Below are 21,601 nucleotides of genomic sequence, written 5' to 3' on the forward strand. Positions count from 1 at the left end.
TACCTTAGTCTAACGGCAAGTGGTCGTGTCTTGGATACCACCCTCCTACTTTTTTTCTCGCTAAATTTAGTATCATTTTAAACGCGATTCTTGCCATTTGACCATTTCTGTTTAGTTTTCCTTGGCCTTTAAAAAACATATTTTACTATTTTGCTGACCTAAATTTGGGTTAATAGCAAGTTTTTTTCCAATCAATAAAATCGGGGTTTTCTCAAAACAGAGAATCATTGATCGGGTATCTACTAATATATTTTTCACGTAATTTGCGTATAGTATTTAATAAGAGCTTTAAAACAACAGTATCAAAACCTTTGAAGCAATCATCACACATATTGACTATCTGTTATTTCAGCATATCCTGATTTCGAATAAATGCTTAAATTTGTAAAGGTTTGCAAAAAATATTCAAAATAAATCGTTGGCAGAGACGAAATTCAAACATTATTGTTTATCGCTTTTCGCCTGATCGATTTTGACTCCATCTTTTCCATGAATTGAGACCTCATGGCGCTTCAGAGCACTCTTGTCGTTGAATACACGACCACAAGAACAGGAATAAGTACGGCCATAATGCGTTGCCATATGGCGGCTCAGCCCAGATGCATACTTGAATTCTTTGTCACATACACCACATTTGCGAATCGTTACGATCGGATTCTCCGTGTGAAACGCGTTTATGTGGTGTAGAAGTTGATCTTTCTGGTTGTAGCGCTTTGGACAGTAATCACAAGCGAATGGTCTTTCCTATAAAGACAAAAACAATATCAAGTGAAAAACGAATACGACACCGAGTCCAAATTATGTCTTGTTACGTTCGTGTGGACCAACATATGGCGTTTCAAAATTTCCTTTTGAACAAATCCTCTACCGCACTCTCCACAGATAAAAGGCTTTTCTCCTGTAAAGTGTAAGAAAGATATTTGCTGTATGGAAAAAATGTTCAAAACACAATTTGTAGAACAAATACCCGTGTGTATTCGAAAATGACGTTCAAATGAGCTTTTGGTGGGACACCATTTTTCGCAGATATCACAACTATGTCCTTTCGGCATTTTGGCATGATACGTTTCTGTGTGATTTTGTAGCATCGAAAGCTCACTGAATGTTAGTCTACAATACGAGCACTTAAAGATACTTAAAATTTGGGAAGCAAGCGTTTTTGTCGTGGATTTTTGTGCAGGTTTTGTGCTAAATTCCATGCATATAATTGATCCATCATTCGCACGGACTTCTACTTTTGTTAGATCTCGATCCTTCTCTACCTTCATAACACAATCTTCGCCTATATCGAATCCTGGCTGCTCTGCCAGTTCCGCTTTGACTGCGTTTGTAACAGCTTCTAAGTCTTCATCTGAGTCATTCCCATATAGATTCTGCTCTTCCTTTTCCAACTCTGACTCTAGTACCAACGTTTCAGAATCCGAGACCTCCGTAATAACAAACCGATTGACAGTTTGATCTGTAGCTGTACTGGTTTGTGATTGCTCCTTTACCTCGGGGTCCACCTCATCATTTTCTGCCTCTCCTACATCCATATATACTTCTTCATCCAGATACTGGACATGCTCTTCGCTTTTAGTTAGAGGTTCTTCTGTAACGTTGTCTTTATAATTTATTTGGATGTCATTTCCAGATATATTTGCATGCTCATAATTGAACTGTTCAGTTTCTATGTTATTAACAGGTTCCATCAGCTCATTGTTAACAACACCCCTGTTCAAAATGTTAGTTTTTACATTGTCGGTATTTGTACTGGCGTCCAACATTTGACGAACAGGGAACTTTTTTTCTACGGCCTTCATGAAAGCATTCTTTTCGATTTGCAGTTCATTCTTCAAAGCAGCTTCTCTAGCATTCCATTCGCGCTGCTTTTCCGATTCAGCTTTTTGATCAACTGTTCGTATAAACTTTAAGCTTGGTCCAAATTCATCTTCATCGTCACTATCGCCGTCATCGTCTATATCATTGAGCAGGGAGCTCGGTTTACCAGCAGCCGTAAGCTTCACATGCCGCCTTAATCTAGTATCATTGTCGCGACATTTGCTGCGAAAAATGTAACTTTTTTCCAGTTGATAATGGCACTGAGAACAGATATTCTTTGGCAAATTGTCGTTCGGGTGAATCTGAAGATACAATGTCATGTTAGTTAAACAAAATGCTACACTAGTTAAGAGCTGCACAAAATTACCTCCAATGAAACACTAAACATTATTCGCAAGACCATGGAGTTGCTTTCGCTAGTTTCCACTATGCAGCCCAGGCAATCAGATTTCTTCAAGCACAACCTGCACAACTCCGTCAAATGTTTTCGTTCGTCCATTGTATTCAGAATTTGCCTTCAAGGATTAAAATAAAAATAAAGTTTTTCAGCGCAAACTGATATTATGCACTCAAGGACCTTTTTACTGACGCTGTTTACCAATACTCATTTTGACATTTACGCAGTACCAGAGTTACCAGAATTTATTTGAAGTACAATATAATAAAACTTATGGAATTTATGAATTTCTCTGATATTCTTACAACAACTAGAGTCATAAGTATTTTGATATAAAACCTAACCATCAAGAATTGTCGAAGTTTTATTCGAAGATTTCTATTCAACTTTACTAAAAACATTCAGTTGCGATGCTCGAAATCATTCTGTCGATTTCGTCGGTAGACATAGTAAATACAGCGACTGTCTATTTTTTATTGTTATGTTTTGTTTCGCAAGCTTCGATTTCGTGCTGGTTGAATTCGAGTCGACCACTAGAGGTAAGCTGAAGTTTAGTAAATCAAGTAAGGATTCAAAAAACCTGTGCCTCTAACTATGGATATAACACGTAAAAGTACTATTGACTGTAATCAGGGTGCCATTAGAGCCGTTCGTTACAACGGTACTTACCAGTTAACAGCATCTAAAACGTATTTAAAACGGGTTTTACTTCCAGTTGATGGTTCCTACTGTTTAACATGCGGCTCGGATAAAAAAATAAAACTTTGGAATCCAAAGTCTGGTCTTCTGTTAAAAACTTACGGAGGTCATGCCGGTGAAGTAATGGACGCTGCCGGAAGCTGTGATAGTAGCTTCATTGTATCTGCTTCAGGAGACAAGAGTGTTATTTACTGGGACGTCATGACGGGATTGCCAGTACGCCGGTTACGAGGCCACGCCGGAGCAGTACAGTGTGTTAAATTTAACGAAGAATCTTCGGTGGCTGTTTCCGGATCAACGGATAACACAGTTATGTGCTGGGACATTCGGACACGAAAACTGGATCCTATTCAAACAATGCGCGACGCAAAGGATTGCATTACAGCTGTTATCGTATGTGAGCACAAGATTATCAGTAGTTCTTTGGATGGTTCAATTCGACAGTACGATCTTAGGAAAGGGGAGCTGACCTGTGATACGATCGGGGTTCCAATTACTCACATTGTTCAAACTAAGGACGGACAGTGCATTCTCGCGGCTTGTTTAGATAGTACCATCCGATTGGTGGACACCGACAGCGGCGAATTGCTGTCGGAATATAGGGGACACAAGACCGAAGACTACCACATTGAATGCGGAGTTATACAGAGCGATTCCAGCATTATATCTGGTTCGTCAGAAGGATGCGCTGTTATATGGGATCTGCTGGAGGGGACCGAACTGCGAAGGCTGCAAATGAAATCTGGAGTTGTTCACTCGTTGGCCCCTCATCCTACTGGGAGCGACATTGTTTTTGCGATAAAAAGACAAGTAGAAGTATGGGGACATCCAGAGGAAACAGAAGACAGCTAATATATAATACCATGAAATCTGTACTAGCCATTTAAACGCTGGCATGTTTATTATTCCGACGGTTGCTGGGTATGATGACCATTTTTATTTTATGTTTCTGTACAGACGTTAGCCAATAATTCAATAATAAAGAAAGACCATTATTAATGTAACTTTCAGCTTCCTAAACATTAATTACGTTTTAGCCATCATATCAATTCGAAGCGGAAGTAAGTTATCTTTAAATTGTAATAGAAAATCACTAAGTTGGTTGAGAAACAAGATTGTCACAAAATTCCCAAAACGAGTTTTATCTTCAGGTCATCAAATTGATCTTAGTTTCTTCTTTCGACGTTTGTGCATAACGTACACATACACGATTGGCTCATTGTACGTGGAAAATCGAACTTGAAATTTTTCATTCAGTTTCACTACCAAGTAGTCAAATAATAATGGAAATCAACGTAACAAGAAATTATTCAACATTTAATCTATTTATTTTTTGTCTGAATTTCAAGGAGTTTCAGCTTGTAAATTGTTCGTCTCATGTATCTTTTCTATTTTGAGATCAAACCATTATTACCTTTTAAAATCCGATATAACATCTGGAGTTGTTTTCATTTTCGCTTACACAGAATCCCTATACAAAAATGTTGTTGTACGTTTTTGGCAATGTGACTTTTAAGCGTTTATGGGCAGCACTAGGTTTAAAAGTGAAAAAGCTTTCATTGAATAGAAACGTAAAATGTGTTTTCGGTGAACAGGTTTGAAGCAACTTTTATTCTACATTGAAAAATCGAAGAGCAGCGGTATATTAGAAAAATCACGTTTTGCTCAGAAAACGCAGCTTTTTCAAATGATTTTTAAAATCTAGTATAGTTGAACAACCCGATTTGGCTTTATCATTCAATTATTATTAAAACATTCTAGTTGACAATCACGCTATCATCCAACTTAACTTTGTTTTACTCAGTAAAAAAAATTGTAGGTGTTCCAGGAGCAGTTCGTTCACCTTATTTTTATTCTGAGTTTGCTATCATATCCTGTTTTGTATTTTATATCAAATATATTTTAAAATTCATTTGTACGCTATAAACATTCACATCGCTAAGCAAATTCACGCCCTAATCATTCCTTCTTCCAGCAATACCTGTAATGCAACCCTGACAGCGACTGCTGTTTGCCTTTTTGGTTATGATTCGTGCGTGTTTGTGTGACAGCCAGCAAATCATCAGCAGGAGAAATCCTCGCGTGTGCGTCTTGGCTTGCTCTGTGTCTATGTATTGGTTAACTAGATTCGGTTGTTTTCCGAGTGGTCTTTCTTTCTACAAAAAAAATATTTGCGTGCAGACTCAACTGAACGCACGCATTCATTGTTATAGAAAATATACAGTTTTAATGAAAAACCGCTCAATTCCTTTGCTTTTTGGCAAATAATATCGAGGAAATCGTGATTGTGATCAACCCATAAAAAGCGTGGAAGCGCTTATCGGTACCTACGTGAAATTTTACAACAGCAATTACCGAAAATATCGAGGTCTACAATTAGCAAGTTCATAGAATCTGAAAAGGTGTGCACCATTGTTCAGTGATAGATAATTTTTAAATTGATACTACAGTGCTTAGTGATAACCTAATGTGGATGGTGCTAATCAAATCATCAGTTTAAAACCTAATTATAGTACAACATCAGTACTTGGTCAAATTGCAGGCGATAAATTTAGACATTAGCCTTTTAGGTGAGTTCAAACGAACGAAATAATTTTCATTCTAACAATATTCTAACGTAACATGTTAGCAAATATGTTGGAGGATTTGCATACTGTTAAGGTACTATGGGTTGTTCCGCTAAATATACTACGAAAGTTCAATGCAATGGACGCAGCAGTCCAATTCCCCCTACAGAAAGAAAAGTATACAAACCTTCAATAAATTCACTACAAGTATGCCCGACTTGTGTGGATGTGTGAATGTAAAGTATGCTTTTTTTTATGTTGCCTATAAGTTCCCTCGAAATACCCAAAATACAAACACCGGCTTAGGATTGCACAAATCCAAATTTACTAATACTTTAGTTATGTGTGCTGTTTGTAGATCAACATTTTGGTTGTGTTTTTTTACAATGGGATGGCAACATGCTATCTTTTTCTATGTTGAATGAGTGAAGTCTTCCCGACTAAAGTGAAAAGTATATGGAACTTTTGTTGGGCGCCTGCCTCGAGGCTTTATTTTAAATAAAGCACCGATATGTTGCCTACTGTCAAACGTGTAGAGTTTAGATAGGGCTGCCATCCCCTTGGTTTTTTACCAGTACCTAGATAGTCAAATTGCTTCTGCTTTCGATTACAGCAGCAGCATTGCCAACTACATTGAATTTTTTTAAAAAAGTAGCAAATATGACATATTAACGATTTCATGATCGGACCAATTTTTCAAATGTATTATGAATTACTTGAAACATTCACCGGTGTTATTGAACAATGATGATATTCAGACAGTTTTATCATTTTTTTAGTCAAACAATTAAAAAAATGATCCATTTTCAAGCCCTATTCGCCCTCACGATTGCTATGATGATTTGTTGTCGAGTAGTAATAATTGAATCAAATATTAAAAAATGCAGTACATTTTTTTTATTGAATGCTTCAATAAAATGCTTCTAAAACATTTAAATTTCATGCAGAAACACTTATTGTGCGAAATATTTGCTTTTGAAAGTTGCGATTATTGGTGAATTGCGGAGGCCTGTTTTGTATCATGATCGAATCAGCTTACTTCTGAGACTTCACCGATAGATTTCCCGTACAATTCTTGACAAACGTTTTTAGACAGTTTTTTTTCTCGTTGGAGTGTCCATTTTAAAAAGTTCAGAAGAGCAAAGAGATTCCAGTCTTTCGTGGAAGAACAAAAATTAGAACGTTGAACTCCGTGTCTCGAAATCTTGCCTTATTAGACGTCCCCGGAAAACCACAACTTAAGATGACAATTCATTTATTTATTCATATCATCTAACGTAATGTCTTAATGAAAATTAACCCTCTAGTGCCCAGTGCCGCCATGAGACGGTGTTCAGTTGAACGTCTAAAAAGCTTCAATCAATGCATAGTAATTTTTTCGAAGTCCGTCGGAAAATTAACTTGGGCACTAGAGGGTTAAATGAACCATTAAAAGCTCCTACAATTAGCCTTTTTGTTTTTAAAAATTTGACTATGCTCACCAATGACCAAACTCAAATAGATGCTCGTCACCCGTGAAGGTTCTCACACTAAACGCAGCAGCTCCATATTAACCGAAGTTTGTACGATTGTTTTGATTCACACGTAGATTTTATTGCCGAGAAATCAATAGCTGAAAAAATCAGCGAAATGTTATATAAATTTTCGGTAGAATTTTCTAGAACTTCGGCAAACGAAATGTCAATACGTGCTGGTTTACGATAGATCGATATATTTGCTAAATGTTCATCGAAATATATTGTTAAAAATTGGCCGAGCTCGATCAGCTGTTGGGAAGTTTGTCGAGTTAAATTTAGTGTGCTTATGAGCCTAGAAGAGGCCCACAAGATGCGTTAAGTTGGACGAAGATTCATTAACGGAGACGGAGATTCAAAGGAAATTATTCAAATTTCGAACTTTTTGTCTTCAAAATGTATTGTTTAGATGCTGTAAATTTGACAGTTGTGTGTTTCGTTGCCGCCAATATGGTAGCTATTCAAGTAAAAAGGCGATAAAAAATGTTGGTATGCATATATGGCAAGTCCGGAGCTTTACCATCATGCGTTGGGAAAAATACTTTACATTTGCAATTCGACCGTCTCATGAGTTCTCATAAGGCTCACGGACAAGCTGACGTTGGACCACAAGAGTGGAGTTGGAAGAAAACCGGGATCAACAGGCAGAAAAATGGAAAATAAAGTGAAAAATATATTTATTTGTCATCCCAACACTTCAATACATGATGTGGCCAAAAGGCTTGCAGTTTCGAAATCGTACGCCCAGAAGATCAAGGTATGTAATAGATTACTTACGTACAAGGTTCAAAAGATCCTAAATCTTGATGAATACCATTAGACAACTGCAAAAACCCACGCTAGGCAGCTCCACACAAACCAGTAGACGAAAAATAGTTGCTGTGAGATTTCGTCACAAAAGCAACCATCAACAGTGAATTTTCAAGACTGAATGCCTCGAAAAACGTCTTTTGCCACCTCTGAGACAGCATAGAGAAAGCTCACCATTTTTGGTAAGATCATGCCTCTTGTTACTATTCGAAAATTGTGTTTGAATGGTATAAGGCGAAGTCGGTCGAGTTTGTTCCTGAAGACATGAACTGCCCAGAGCTTTGGCCCATCGAAACGTTTTGGGCTAGGATGAAACAGGAACTAATAAAGACCAAGGAGAATGTAAAATCGGCTTGTGACACGCTCAAAAAATAGAAAAATGATAAAAAGGAACCGGATACAACGGATAGGATGGTAGATTGTTAGGATCACGCCAAGGTAAATCTTTCAGGCGCAGGTTCATATAGTGAAGACCAAGACCATTTACGTAATCTACTCTACGCACCGCTTCTCCCTCGGCGGTATAGTTGAAAATAATTGGCGTTCGAGTGCGATGAAACGGCTTCAGTTCACATTTTGCAGTACTTAGAATCAGAGAGTTTCGAAAGTCACAAACGTATTCAAAAGTGATTGTAAACGATAGCAATCCTCGATGTTGCGAATCGTCAAGTATATTTTCAAATCATCGACGTAAACTAATCTGCAAATAACCCCAAGAACATCAGCGGCATCGTCGGAGAAAATAATGAAAAGAAGCGGTCTCAGGTTACTACCCTGTGGTACACCAGATTTGTTTGTGAACGCAGACGATACATCGGATCCCAGTTTGATTCAAGCCACTTAACGAATCGAGATGAAGCACCAAGACGGGAAATTTTGCTCAACAGTATTCAATGATCGGTTCGGTTAAAAGCAGCTTGAGGTCCGTGTAAATAATATCAACTTGTACCTTACGTTCGAGTTCCGAGATGTAATTTGACGTGAAAGGCATCAGATTCGTTGTCACAGATCGTCCAGGAACAAAAACTTGTCCCGCAGAATTATAGTTGCGTACGCAATTCAATATAACAAAGCTTACAATGATCTCGAATAGTTTAGACGCGGCAAACAAATTGGTCATTCCACGATATTTTTTGACATTACGACGATCGCCACTTTTAATAAACATATAGCAGTGCTCACAGACCTTTGGGAACTTCCCTTGTATCAAAGATTTGTTGAATGTGGTGCAAAGTGGAGCGGCTAGAATATCAATGCAACGGCACAAAAGAACGGCTCTATATCATGTGTAACTTCAAAGATGTCAAGATCAACAAGATCTGCTGGCAAAGATTTATTTCTTACGACAGCATCGAAGATCAGGAATGAACTGAGTTTGCCCGTTAGGTCCAGAACAATTGAGAAATGGCTTGTTTAAAAGTAGCTTGTCGGTAGAAGTCCATCTAAAGCTTCTATGATCACATGTAAGCCTCTTTAAGCTCTACTGAAACAGGGGAATGTTCTTTGACCTTATGGAATAAAAGTACATTTGAACAAACCACAGAACACAATAAACCCATTCAAATATGAAGGAGAAAATATGGTCTTGAGATGCTTCTCCCGGTACGGGATTAGAGCAAATTTCTGAATAAAACCGACAATGTGCAATTCTACTACATGCGGATACTTAACAAAAAAATGTAGGGGTTTTTATGCCTCCATATGCACGGCTTTAAACAGACTTTTTTCATCCACTAACTTTCATAAAGACCAATATGGTCAAATGGGAATAGATATAAATAAATTATTCTTTTATTTGTAAACCAAGAATCCTGGACTGCTTCTAGTGGGCCAGGATGCATTCGTAAAAGGTAAATCCCGGGGTCACCCTAACCCGTCGCAGACATTCTTGCAACCCAAAGCGACGAGCGTGTGCATCAATTTGGGCCGGGCATCTCGCTTTCTTGGGACGCATTAATTCAGGTCTCCGTTCGGGGTTTTCATCCACCTCTTTTTGCTGCTCTGCTTTGCTCACTCTCCCGATGATCGGTTTTTATTTTGCTACACTATTCATTTGTCAGCTTTGAACTGAGCCCGAGCACGCCACAATTCCAGTGCACGAGCTTTGGGTGGAAACCTGAATGCAGCAGGGACATGTCTCAGACTAAGTCTAGCACATACACGTACATATACACTAGCAATGACGGGTCTCCTCTCGCCTTCAGTTACTTTTCAGTCAGTCAACCTACACGGCAATAACAGTCGCCGTCGTCTCAAGTTTTTTTTTATTGTCGCTCGCGCGCGTCGCTCTCTCTGTCTTTTCGGGGAAACACTGAACATATTTAGTAGCACTTCTACTTCCGTCGAGTTAAGACGCGCGCGATTTTGCCGTCCCATTCGGGCACTCGAAGGTCCGTTCTTCGATTAGCATTTGTATTGTGTGAGTTACGCCTCCCTTGTAAGCTCTCGTGTAGTATTGTAAGGCGAGTTTTATACGTTTTGGCTTCCGTTTAGATTTTGAAATATTACCTTATCGGAACAATTACGCTTGGCTTGATTTGCATGGCTTGGTGTCGTGTGGACGCATTGACTCAGCAGCTTTTTTGGTCAAACGAAAAGTGAAACATTCTCGAACAGAGTTCGATAGTAGTGTAGCAAGTGATCGAAGAATGTTAATAGTTTCGCTTATCAATGGTTACTAATTGAAGCTAGCAGTGAGTCACGTAACGTTACATAACGTCGAAACGGTGTGGGACGGAAACGCTGTATATACTGCAGTACTGCTAACGCCAGATCTATACTCGTTCGAGTATTAGCAGTAACGAACTGATTCATTCATTTAAAAGTTGAAACGTACCTACGCAGTAGTTGTTTCTCTGTAGTATAGCATGCATTAGATCGAACGAACCAGCGCGGCAAAGATCGTTGAAAAAAAGTACTAGTGGTGGCAGCGGGCGCAGTTGGAGGCGCGAGCGGCGATATCTCTGGCGATCTCGGGCGTATGGCAAGTGTCTGCGACGTGCAGCGAGAGTGATACCTACTATTCGCGGTGGTTCATTTGTTTATTTCCAAACACCAAACGGTAGCCGGCACAAATCGTTACGAGCTTTCACAACACTCGGGCTGATTTAATTGGATTTCGGAGAGGAAGCAGCTGTTAACAAACCGCGGCCAGGATGACGATATTCAGCTTGTAAGTCTCGATGATAACCTATGTTTGTTTTTATTGTTCCGACGTAGAACTACGTTTATGTTTTCTATGTTAGGGAACATTCTGTGAAAGCGAAAATGAAATCGCCACGAATGTTACATCAGATTCAGAATAGTAATAACTGTTCTATCACATAAAAACTTGCGGTTGTCTATACGTCATTGGATAGACAAAATGTTAAAAAATTTTGTAATACGTTAGACCAGTAATACGTTAGTTTATTACTTCCTCATTGCTTAGGGGCCGTTCAATAATGACGTAAGCAAATATGGGGGGAGGGGGGTGTGCTATTTTCTTACGCTATCTTACAAGGGAGGGAGGGGGTGAATTGATTATCTTACGTAAGAAAAACATTGTTAGTGTAGCTGTTCAAATAATCATGTTTATAAAAGTGTGAACGGTAAAATTCATGAAAAGAAAATTACGGAATTACTCGAATAAAGGACAGAAGAGAAAACGAAGTACTGCGCTTGCTTTATAATGATAAAACTGGAATAAAAATCTATATATGCTGGCAGTAAGATCTTATTATGGGGGAGGGGGGGGATCAAAAAATCTTACGATATCTTACAAGGGAGGGAGGGGGGTTTGAAAAAGTGGAAAAATATGCTTACGTAATTATTGAACGGCCCCTTAGCAGAAAAAATAAAATAAAATGCCAAAGTCGTTGCTGCGTACAATGAACCAATCGCGTGCGAGCACGCCATGTACAAATAGTGAAGGGAGATCCCAATAGCCTATTGTGACATCTTCTATTTCTAAGTCAATAAGAAAAGCAAAGCCTTGGTGCTACATTCCGATTCGGAACTCGATCTTCCGTTTATTATACACAGACTTCGCAGCCAACTGTTAAGTGTACAGTAGAGATGGTCGGGTATGGGAAATTTGTTACCCGTACCCGACTAATCGAAAATTTTCGAACCCGTACCCGACCCGAACCCGAAGTCCGGTTTGTTTAAAATACCCGTACCCGACCCGAACCCGAAAAATATCTATTCCTACTACCCGTACCCGATAGAAAAAACGCCGAAACTGCTTGAACCCGACCCGTCCCGTATTTTTTTTAATTTTCATTTTGTTTTTTTTTTTTTTTTTGTTTTTTGTTTTTTTTTTTGTACCTCGCACGTTATACGCACTGATTATGTGGTTTCTCGAAACGATGGCCGGTGGACAAGAACCGAGTGTGAATGTGAATAAATGTTAATAAATCCAGAGTTCCAGGCGGATGATCCACAATAAGAAAGGGGTCCACTATGAACAATGCATGTCTGGCAAAGTTAAAAAAAACAATGAGTTTTATGTGAACATCGCAGCAACCTGAAATATATATATATATATATATATATATATATATATATATATATATATATATATATATATATATATATATATATATATGTATATATATATATATAGATATATATATATATATATATATATATATATATATATATATATATATATATATATATATATATATATATATATATATATATATATATATATATATATATATATATATATATATATATATATATATATATATATATATATATATTATGATAAAGTCAAAGTTAATATTGTTTATAACTTGAGAAAAAATTAATAATTCATTTGCATTTGCCAAAAACCCGTAATTTTTAAGTAGATTCGGTGTCATCGATTCAATTTGAAAATCGGTATAACACAGATATTTCTGTACATACGACATCCCTGGTCACAGTGCAAACCATTCTCATATACATATTCACTTCGTACCAAACATCTCAATGCACAGTGGGGAATCGATGGCCATCCACCTGGAATTTTTTTTGCGTCGGCTGTTTCATAATATTTTTTCTTTGTTGCTATAACATTCAAGTGCTTAAATCCAAAATTTGGGTGCCATATCATGAGATCTGATTTTTTTTATGACTTTTCGAAGTTTGGCATACTGACGTTTTTTGACATATGTCATGTCAAAAATCATTACTTTGAAACGCTCCGGAGCTTCAATGATAGCTTGGATTTTTTTTGGCGTTAAAGAAAAAGTTGATTTGTAGTTAGTTTGTATTATCTATTTTGTTTTAATTTGAAAAAACCATGATTTTTCACAAAATTTGGTTGATTTGAAGGGTTGTGCAAAAGCTACGTAATTTGTTTCTGTTAGGAGGACGCCCTGTGGCGATCTCGAAAAAAAATTTCGAAAAAACGATTTTCTAGGACATAGAAATTCTCAAGCCTGTGGAGTGCTTTCCAACTAAAAATTTGTAAGTCCCAGAAAATCCATTTTTTTCGAAAAATTTTTTAGATAACACCAGATCACGACGGTTTGTACATTTCTAAAACATTTGGCAAACAAAAAATTGCGATACCGAACATTACACGAACTTAATAAGCACAAAAAATGAAAATCTGACCGCTTTGAGGCACCAGGTCCCCATTTCCCGAAGTCCGATTGAGCTGAACTTTCTTATGAGAACATTTTTCAAGAATACGAAATTACTGAACCTTCCTGCTGAACGAAATGCGAAGGTCGAATTTTTCCCATACAAGTCATTGCCACGTTACCACGTTACTATGTACGTGTAATTTTTGACCATTTCAAAGAAAACTAACCCTTTCATCTCTAAACAAAATTGGTGTCCCGCGTTTGAGCTCCAACTATCTGGTCACTTTATGTAAAAGGGAATATAAAACCGGTCAAATGTAAAATTAAATTTCAAACAATAATGACTATAACCACATGTAAATTACGTTAATCAATATGTCGATGAATAAATGAAATGTTGAACAAGTTTGTGATATGTTAGTCATCGTTATTATTTTATTGCTTACAGAGAAAATCATTCATCCAATCATTCCAAAGACTATTTGTATCAATCCCCTAGTAGTCAAAAATGAAGACTGAATGAAAAAAAAGACACAATTTTGAGAAACGATTTTGAATACTTGATCTGAAGGTGATGTTTGAGAACACGGTGGTTCCGATCTTCGTCCAGGATCAATTATTTTTTACACAGATGGTTCAAAAATAAACAACCGAGTTGGAACAGGGGTTACTGGCCCAGGTATAGACCTATTCATTTCAATGGGGCAGAAGGCAACTGTCTTCCAAGCTAAGGTCCAAGCAATACTAGAATTTTTGTTATCAACCTACGCATTATGTCCGACAGTCAAGCAGCTTTGAAGGCTTCGAAGTCTGCGATAAGCACATAATCACTTCAAACACTGAGTTGTAATAGGCAAGTAAATTTTCATTGGGTTCCTGGTCACTGTGGAATCGATGGAAACGAAAGAGCCGAAGAACTCATAGGATCAGAACCTTTCTGTGGTCTATTCGCTTTCTTTCTTAGATTAGAACTGAATACATGGGAAATTCTCGAGGTGGAATCCAACTGGACAAACACTTCCATTGGTAGGCAGTCGAAACGGTTCATCACACCGAACGTTAATATGACTTGCAAAATATTGGAACTTTCAAATAAAGATTTAAACACACGAACTGGTCTAATAACAGGGCATTGTCCGAGCCGTTATAACTTGAAGGTGATGAAAAACTTCAAGATGATCGACTGGACTAATTAGCTATAACGACCACTTCCAATAGTGATACGTGATGCTGTTTTGGCAAGAGCCGTGCCAGCTTATTCATAACTAGCTCTGGTGTACCTCAAGGTAGCAATCTTGGGTCTTTGCTATTTAGTTTGTAAAACAAACGACACTGAAATACTACTCAAACGAGGGGGAAGACTGTTTTTTGCGGATGATCTCAAAATCTTCTTAGTGATTAGCTGTATTGAGGACTACAGAGAATTTCAACGACTTCTAAATTTGTTTGGTAGTTGGTGTATAAGAATTTGTTCTTTTTGACTGTGGAGAAATGTTGTTTCATCACTTACTATCGAACCAGAGATATAATCCGCTTCGACTAAGAAATTTCTGGAGTAAAACTGGATAGAGTAGCCCAGCTAAAAGATCTTGGAGTTATAATTGACAAGAAGCTGAAGTCTGAAGTCTAACATTTCGGCTACGAGCGATGAGGCTAATCGAAGTCTTGGCTTCATCTTCAAGTTAGCAAGCGAGTTTAATGATCCACTTTGTTTTAAAGCGCTATATTGTTCCATCGTTCGTAAGTTTGACACTGGAATTCGCAAATGCCAAACAATAGTATACTCACGAGCTAGTGTGGAGTGAGTCTACAACAAAAATTCGTCCGTTCTGCGCTAAGCAACTTCCTTATTACAAGAGTTCATATCAATGAACAACGTAGTTCTAATTCCCTAACAAGAAAAGGCAGCTTTCTTAGGAAGAGCAACAACTTTTAACACCGTATGAAGATCGCTGTCGGTTACTGGGCATAGACACGCTGCCTAGCGGGGACATAACCCCCAGCTCCAAATTACTGATTAACGAGTATGATCTTTCACAGATTGGTTTTTATGCCCACTCGAGCGACCGAGAATGATGGTGCAACTCGCCTTTAGCTCCGAAGGTTCGCCAGTTTAAACGACATGCACATTTATTTAGTTTCAACGAGCTGTCCATTTTGTTCCGACAACGTGGTAATGCATCTGCTAACAAAATTATATATAGTTAAATAATCATAAGCTTTCATTCAGAAACATTCAGTCCGATGAATAAATAATAATAATAATAAAAATATCAAACAATTGGTCGCAGTGAGGAATACCCAACACGAAAAAAATCTCGTTCTTACAGAAGAATGATAATAAGAATGTAATTAAACCTGAAGTCTTCAAGAAAAAATAAATGTCGATAGAGTGTAGCACCGAATATCAATGATAGTTTCTAATTTATTCAACAAGCATTAAACATTTTCGCAACTCATTATTTTTTGCCTTTCTCCTAGAAAGGTATAGCAATCTCTAGCAAAACCGAAGGTAAAATTGTGCTCCAAAGAGCCGAATGGCATATATCACTCGACTCGGTTCGACAAGCTGAGCACTTTCTGTATGTGTGAGTGTGTATGTGCAACTTTTCAATCTCACTCGATTCTCTCAGAGATGGCTGGACCGATTTTCATAAAATCAGTGTCTTATGGAAGGTTTAGTTGCCCCATAAGACCCTGTTGATTTATTTTTGCAATCGGACTTTTACTTTGCCTGTTATGCTATGAAAAGAAACATATTTCGAAGACTACTTGAACTCACTCTCTTTTCTGAGAGGTGGCTGAACCGATTTCCACAAAATTAGTGTCAAATGAAAGGTCTACTCGTCTCATCATAATACCCTATTGAATTTTACTGTAATCGGACTGTAACTCAGGCTGTAATGTATCAAAATGTGAAAATCACGAAACTTATCTCAGAAACTACACAACCGATTTGAACAATACTGATATTAGGTGAACGGGCTAGTTAACTGATTAATTATTATGATTGAACACGTGGTTCAAAAGTTGTAAAAAGAAAGTCATATTTGAAATAGACAAAAAAATCCTACTATAAATAATCGAATCTAGAATGATATTTTATCGAACGATAATCGAGTCTATATATAATCGAGTCCTATCTAAATATGAGTACAGTGACGTTTCGATTATACCACGATCGAAAAAAAAATTGCGTCATATATTTCAAACATATTTATTTCATGTTCATGTAACACATGCAAAGTTAATGTATATGTGTTTTAGTGTTATGTTTAAATGTTCGGTATAGTTTCATTTATTTATTTATTTATTTATTCATTTCGTCAATCAGAAGTAGACAACATACAATATTCTAATATTCTAATACAATGTTTACTTACAAACTGTTTTTTATTCACTAAACGTTGCGATTGCGTATTGAGCTAAAAAAGTGTTTAAGTTCATGCCGAGACATTGTAAAGTCAATGGTTTCGCAGTATTGATTGTTAGTGGCCATCATACGATTCAACGGTCCGAATTTTGCATAATTTGTGCGGTAATGATTGGTGGCAAACGTGTTTCGTTTTCGAAGTTGTCTAATAGGTGCGTAGAAATTTAGCTTAGATAAAAGTGTAGCTGAATCAATGCGCTGCGAAACGATGTTGTTTACGAATGACACTATTGCAAATTCACGACGCCTTTCAATGACTGTATGTTTATGAGCATGCAATGTGCTTCATATGATGGAAGAGGAAATGATGTCCAACCTAATTTACGAAGAGCATACAATAGAAATTGCTTTTGTACTGATTCTATTCTTTCTTCGTGCGTGATTGTATAGGGAGACCATACAATGCTACAGTATTCCAGTATTGATCTTACGTAGGCTATATATAATGTTTTGATGGCTATATATGATGTTTTGATGGTATATATCACTGTATTTTTCGTGTTCGTGGAAATCTATCTAAACAAATAATAATTTTGAATGAGAAAGGCTGGGGCTCACTGCTAGGTGAATTAATTTGGTTTTTTTTTAAATTTACGGTGCCCTTAATATCAATAAAGTTTTTTCCAAAAAATTCAGTTGAATAGAAAAGTTTTAATAAGAGGCGGAGAATGTATGTAACTACTTGTTCGTTTGTTCATTTACTAAGATTTATTGTACGGAACTAGACCGACGGTAAATAAGCAATAAAAAAATAAGATTTATTGTATCAAGCGAAATTGGTACAATTGAGGATTGCAACTATTTTTATCGGAAGTTGTTGATAATTTGGTTTGTTTTATATTAGGGTGTGGGACTAGTTCGTCAGGGGTTTTCTTCGTCTTAATTTTTGCTTCATTCTAATGAGAAATATATATGACGAAGAAAACCCCTGTCGAAGTTGTCCCACACCCTAGTAAGTTTATGTAACTATTTCCAGGAGTTAACTGTGAGTTCTTTGAAGCATCTTCTCTATGATTGCATATCAGCTTGTCCTTAGATACTGACTATTTGTTTATAACTTGCCAGTTTCTTTTTGACACAAAGCCAACTTTTCCTGTTGATAAGAGGATGTATACATTCTACAACTAATTACAATTTGATTGTAGGGTAAGGAACGGCTTAAGCAGTAGCGCCTATTTTAATCAGTCGAAGAAAACAGGCCTCAAACTCCTGTATTTTGATCAATATCGACAATTTCACTGATGGAAACGGAAACTTTGATTGTCTAGCTGTCTTACGAATATGAGAAATACCGTTATTCACAAAGAAATCACACAGAACTCACCATCCGAAACAGATCGACCTGTATTGCAGCCATTCAGGAGCCACTTCGGGTGCTGAAAAAAAAAAACGGAAACTGCTTAAAATAGGTTCGGGGTGATTGGAATAGTGTCCCTCGATTGGTATCTTTGATTGATGATTGTTAGTTTTACAACCTGAAAACAAGTTCTGACAGAGAAAACGATAGAGAACAGATTGATATACTACTGTTTGAGTTTCACCCAAAACATTTCGAGTATTTCGTCTGAATACACAGGCGGTTCCTAAAGCTGCTTATAATATGTTCCCTACCCTATACTCTCTATTTGCCCATTTCAAACCTTTTTTTTATAACTTGAGAGATCTCTTGGTTTTTGAGGAAAAAAAATTAATGCTGTTTTTTTGGTGCATTATGGGGAAATTTCAATTCTTGGAAGTATAAAGACCAAAAAAATGAAAAAAAAAACATTCGAAAGTCACAGGACATTTGAGCCGTTGAGAGCAAAAGTGGTACATGTGCCATTTTTACACTTTTCCGGTTTTTTGCATAAATTGATGCAGAACGCAATGATGTCCTAGAATATCCAAGAAAAATCGAGGTCTGATAATCTAAACCAAAGTTATAGCCAACACAATTTTTGATAATTAGCATAACCACCATTTCGTTGAGAGCAAAAGTGGTACATGTCCAGTCTCTGCATGTTAGATGAATTGTAAGTCGAGGATCTTAGGATATAAAACAATCATGTCTTCAGCAAAGTTGGTCAAATGATTTAGTACTTTCAGATAAAGATCTGTCTGCTTTGGAATTTTCTCACTACGTGGCGCTAGTGTACCCGTGACTATTTTGTATATTTCAGTATCAACTCGCATGCTGTTACCAAATACATATACACTAGCGCCACGAAGAGACAGAATTCCTTTACTAACAGATCATCATTCTATAGTACTCAATCACTTGGACAAGTCATGAATGTTCTATGTCCCAAGATAAGAGAGCTATAATGCATCCTTCATGCTAACACTGGACATGTACTACTTTTGTTCTCAACGTTTTCTGGTTGTAATTATTTTTCCCATAGAACAAAAGCGGTACATATTTTTCCATTGAAGTTTGTGTAAGTTTCTCAATTAGAACTCGTTATGCTTTCATGTACCATCTTTTGAAACCTTTCCAGCAATGATTTAGTGCAGTTATGTTGAAAAAATTGTTGAAAATAATTTACTATTTGAATGTTTTCGTTTACGCGTCTCCTGAAAAATTTACTTAATGGCACATGTACCATATTTGCTCTCAACGGCTCATTGAATGACCTGATTTTTTATGATTTGGATTTACACACATGTTAAAGCGAAATCTGCAACCTTGTACCTGAGAAGTCCTCATGTTACAAAGTTTAAACTTACGTCACATGAGAGGGGACGACTCAAAGGTATACCTTGTTGTATTTTAATCAATTTTCTACGATTCTACGGTTACTCTCATCTTTTTTACCATGATCGTGTATGACATTTTCCAGTTCACGATTAATCACTACTTTGAATCGCTTCTTACCTTTTTACAATGGCGTATGCGGAACTAAAGTTCCAGAAATCTCTGTTTGAGAGAGAAAAATGCTAGCAATTGTCTTACGATTTCTTTATTACTGTTCAATTTTTATTTGAAGCTTCCCGGTTCTGCTCAAGCCATAATGTCATTGTCAGTCATTGAATTTGATTACATAAATTTGTCACAAGAACAAGATTTGTACATTCTAACCACTTTGAAAGGTTTGCTAGTTAAGTACAGTAAGCGAGTAGCACTAGTAGAATAAATTTCCCTAATCTCGCATCGAAATATTCGTTTTTATCGTTTTTGTCATTATTTTTTTCCCATCGCCATATCATTTCAAGTCCTTGCTTCCTTCGTACCACGAATCGACAAATCATGGAACGCGACCCAAAAAGCGACCTTTTCTCCTGGCACGGCTCGAACGCAAACCTTTCGCTGCCCTTGGCGGCACACAGAATCTTCTTCGCTGGAACGAAATTCGTGCCGCCATACAGTTTCGTAACACCTGTCGGGCTTATGCTGTGCTTCTTGGCTGCGGGGTGTTATCGTTAAACAAAAATCTATGCCCTGCCTGATGCCTGCGCGTCGTCCTCGTCGTATATGCATCGCAAAGACCGAGGCCACCGAATGCACTGCTGGTCGAGCCATAATACAGCAACGTTCTGGCTTTTTGTATTTCGTTTTTCTTTCAACTAATGATCATCACGTATGGCATCGGGAATGTGTATTTGAGGTCTGATTCGTTTTTTTTTCTCTCCTCCGTTGCCTGACCGTAGTAATCGGGAACCATATGGTGCATCGAATGCAGAGAGAAAGGAGAAAAAAAACACGTGGAAGACAGAATCGAGAAATAAACATTGTAGTACGAGGCAGCAGCAGCATGGTCGAAGAAGAATGGTTTTTATACGTTTACGAGAAATACGAGAGCACGACAACAAAAATTGAAAGTCGAAGAAATGAGAACACAATCCAATAGTGAATGGCGGTGTGGATTGCCAAAGAAGCCAATGACTGCTGGTAGCATGGTAGCGCTTTTGTTGATGTTTTATGCAACTGATGAAAGAGTCGCATCTACAGTGATTCTTCGGAAAGGAACACTAATTTGGCATCGAAACCGTCTTCATCGCTCGTTGAAATCATTTGCGCTACTGAAAGATACTTGACAAAATTGAATGACATCGTAAAATGTTATGATAACGGTCATGTTTTGAAGGAAGAAGATATCGTTGCCTCAAACGGGTCTTTGAGTACAGAGAATGTTGTTGAAAATAATCGCTTTGTAAAAAAATAATATTAAACCATAATTACGTTGAGGCAATTGTAGAAATGGGTATCACCATTATCACTGTAAAGATTATCTTTACTCTAGAAATGCATTGTGACTTAAGACACGATTTAAATGTACACATAATTACAGATTAGTTTCATAAGGCTAACGCGACGCGTTAGAAACCCCATAGTTCAGCTTGGCTCATCTAAGACATTATCCGGCTAATTATTTTCTTATATCTATCGTAATTAAAAAAAAGCACTACCCCATTCCATTGGACGTGCCCACGACACTCATCAAAGGCCTTCGAGTCGCTTCTTGCGCGGGATTGCTCAGAAAAAAAAACACCACGCGGTCGAGAAGCGGCGGTAGCGGCGGCGACAACAGCCATTATAACTGTCTTCGCAGACTGTCGCTATAGAGACGACTATTCTCCGGTTTTCATCGGATGGAATCCGGTTCTCATTTTGTGTTCTTTCTTCACATCCGGAAAAGAAATCGTCAAATCGGGACGCGCGGCATTCAAGCTGTGTTATTTTGTTGCGTGTACGCACAGTACTACTATAATACCTATATGATGATGGCAGGGGATCTGGCCCCTGCCCTATTGGAGCGGCTTAGTCCGGTCTGAGTTTGGCTCCAGTGAGACGCCAACAAAATGCCGCCGTACGAGCGGAC

General features: G+C 37.6%; 3 protein-coding genes across 4 annotated transcripts in view; 2 read left to right on the top strand and 1 right to left on the bottom strand.

The window, feature by feature from the left end:
• Positions 1-231: 231 nt before the first annotated feature.
• On the bottom strand, positions 232-2,500 carry LOC129727884 (zinc finger protein 836-like). The gene is made up of 5 exons (XM_055686140.1): positions 2,399-2,500; positions 2,189-2,336; positions 968-2,123; positions 813-898; positions 232-744 (listed from the first exon to the last, which is right to left on the bottom strand). The coding sequence occupies exons 2-5, from the start codon at positions 2,318-2,320 to the stop codon at positions 442-444; spliced, it is 1,677 nt and encodes a 558-aa protein (XP_055542115.1). The 5' UTR covers positions 2,321-2,336; positions 2,399-2,500; the 3' UTR covers positions 232-441.
• Positions 2,501-2,721: 221 nt separating this feature from the next.
• On the top strand, positions 2,722-4,053 carry LOC129729760 (WD repeat domain-containing protein 83). The gene is made up of 2 exons (XM_055688580.1): positions 2,722-2,879; positions 2,934-4,053. Exons 1-2 carry the CDS (start codon positions 2,813-2,815, stop codon positions 3,767-3,769), a joined length of 903 nt encoding a protein of 300 aa, XP_055544555.1. The 5' UTR covers positions 2,722-2,812; the 3' UTR covers positions 3,770-4,053.
• Positions 4,054-5,059: 1,006 nt separating this feature from the next.
• LOC129730095 (protein Star) overlaps positions 5,060-21,601 on the top strand; it is a 46,745-nt gene continuing 30,203 nt past the window's right edge. The window contains exon 1 of one of the 2 annotated variants that reach the window (XM_055689139.1): positions 5,060-5,487. Coding sequence is in view for 1 of the 2 variants with exons in the window: in XM_055689138.1 (XP_055545113.1) it covers positions 10,964-10,980 (17 nt within the window). In the remaining variant the exon portion in view is untranslated. Of the gene's footprint in view, positions 5,488-10,124; positions 10,981-21,601 lie in introns of those variants that run through there. The other variant, XM_055689138.1, reaches the window with a different exon arrangement.

This window comes from Wyeomyia smithii, chromosome 3 (genome assembly GCF_029784165.1).
Source record: "Wyeomyia smithii strain HCP4-BCI-WySm-NY-G18 chromosome 3, ASM2978416v1, whole genome shotgun sequence".
Lineage (NCBI taxonomy): Eukaryota > Metazoa > Arthropoda > Insecta > Diptera > Culicidae > Wyeomyia > Wyeomyia smithii.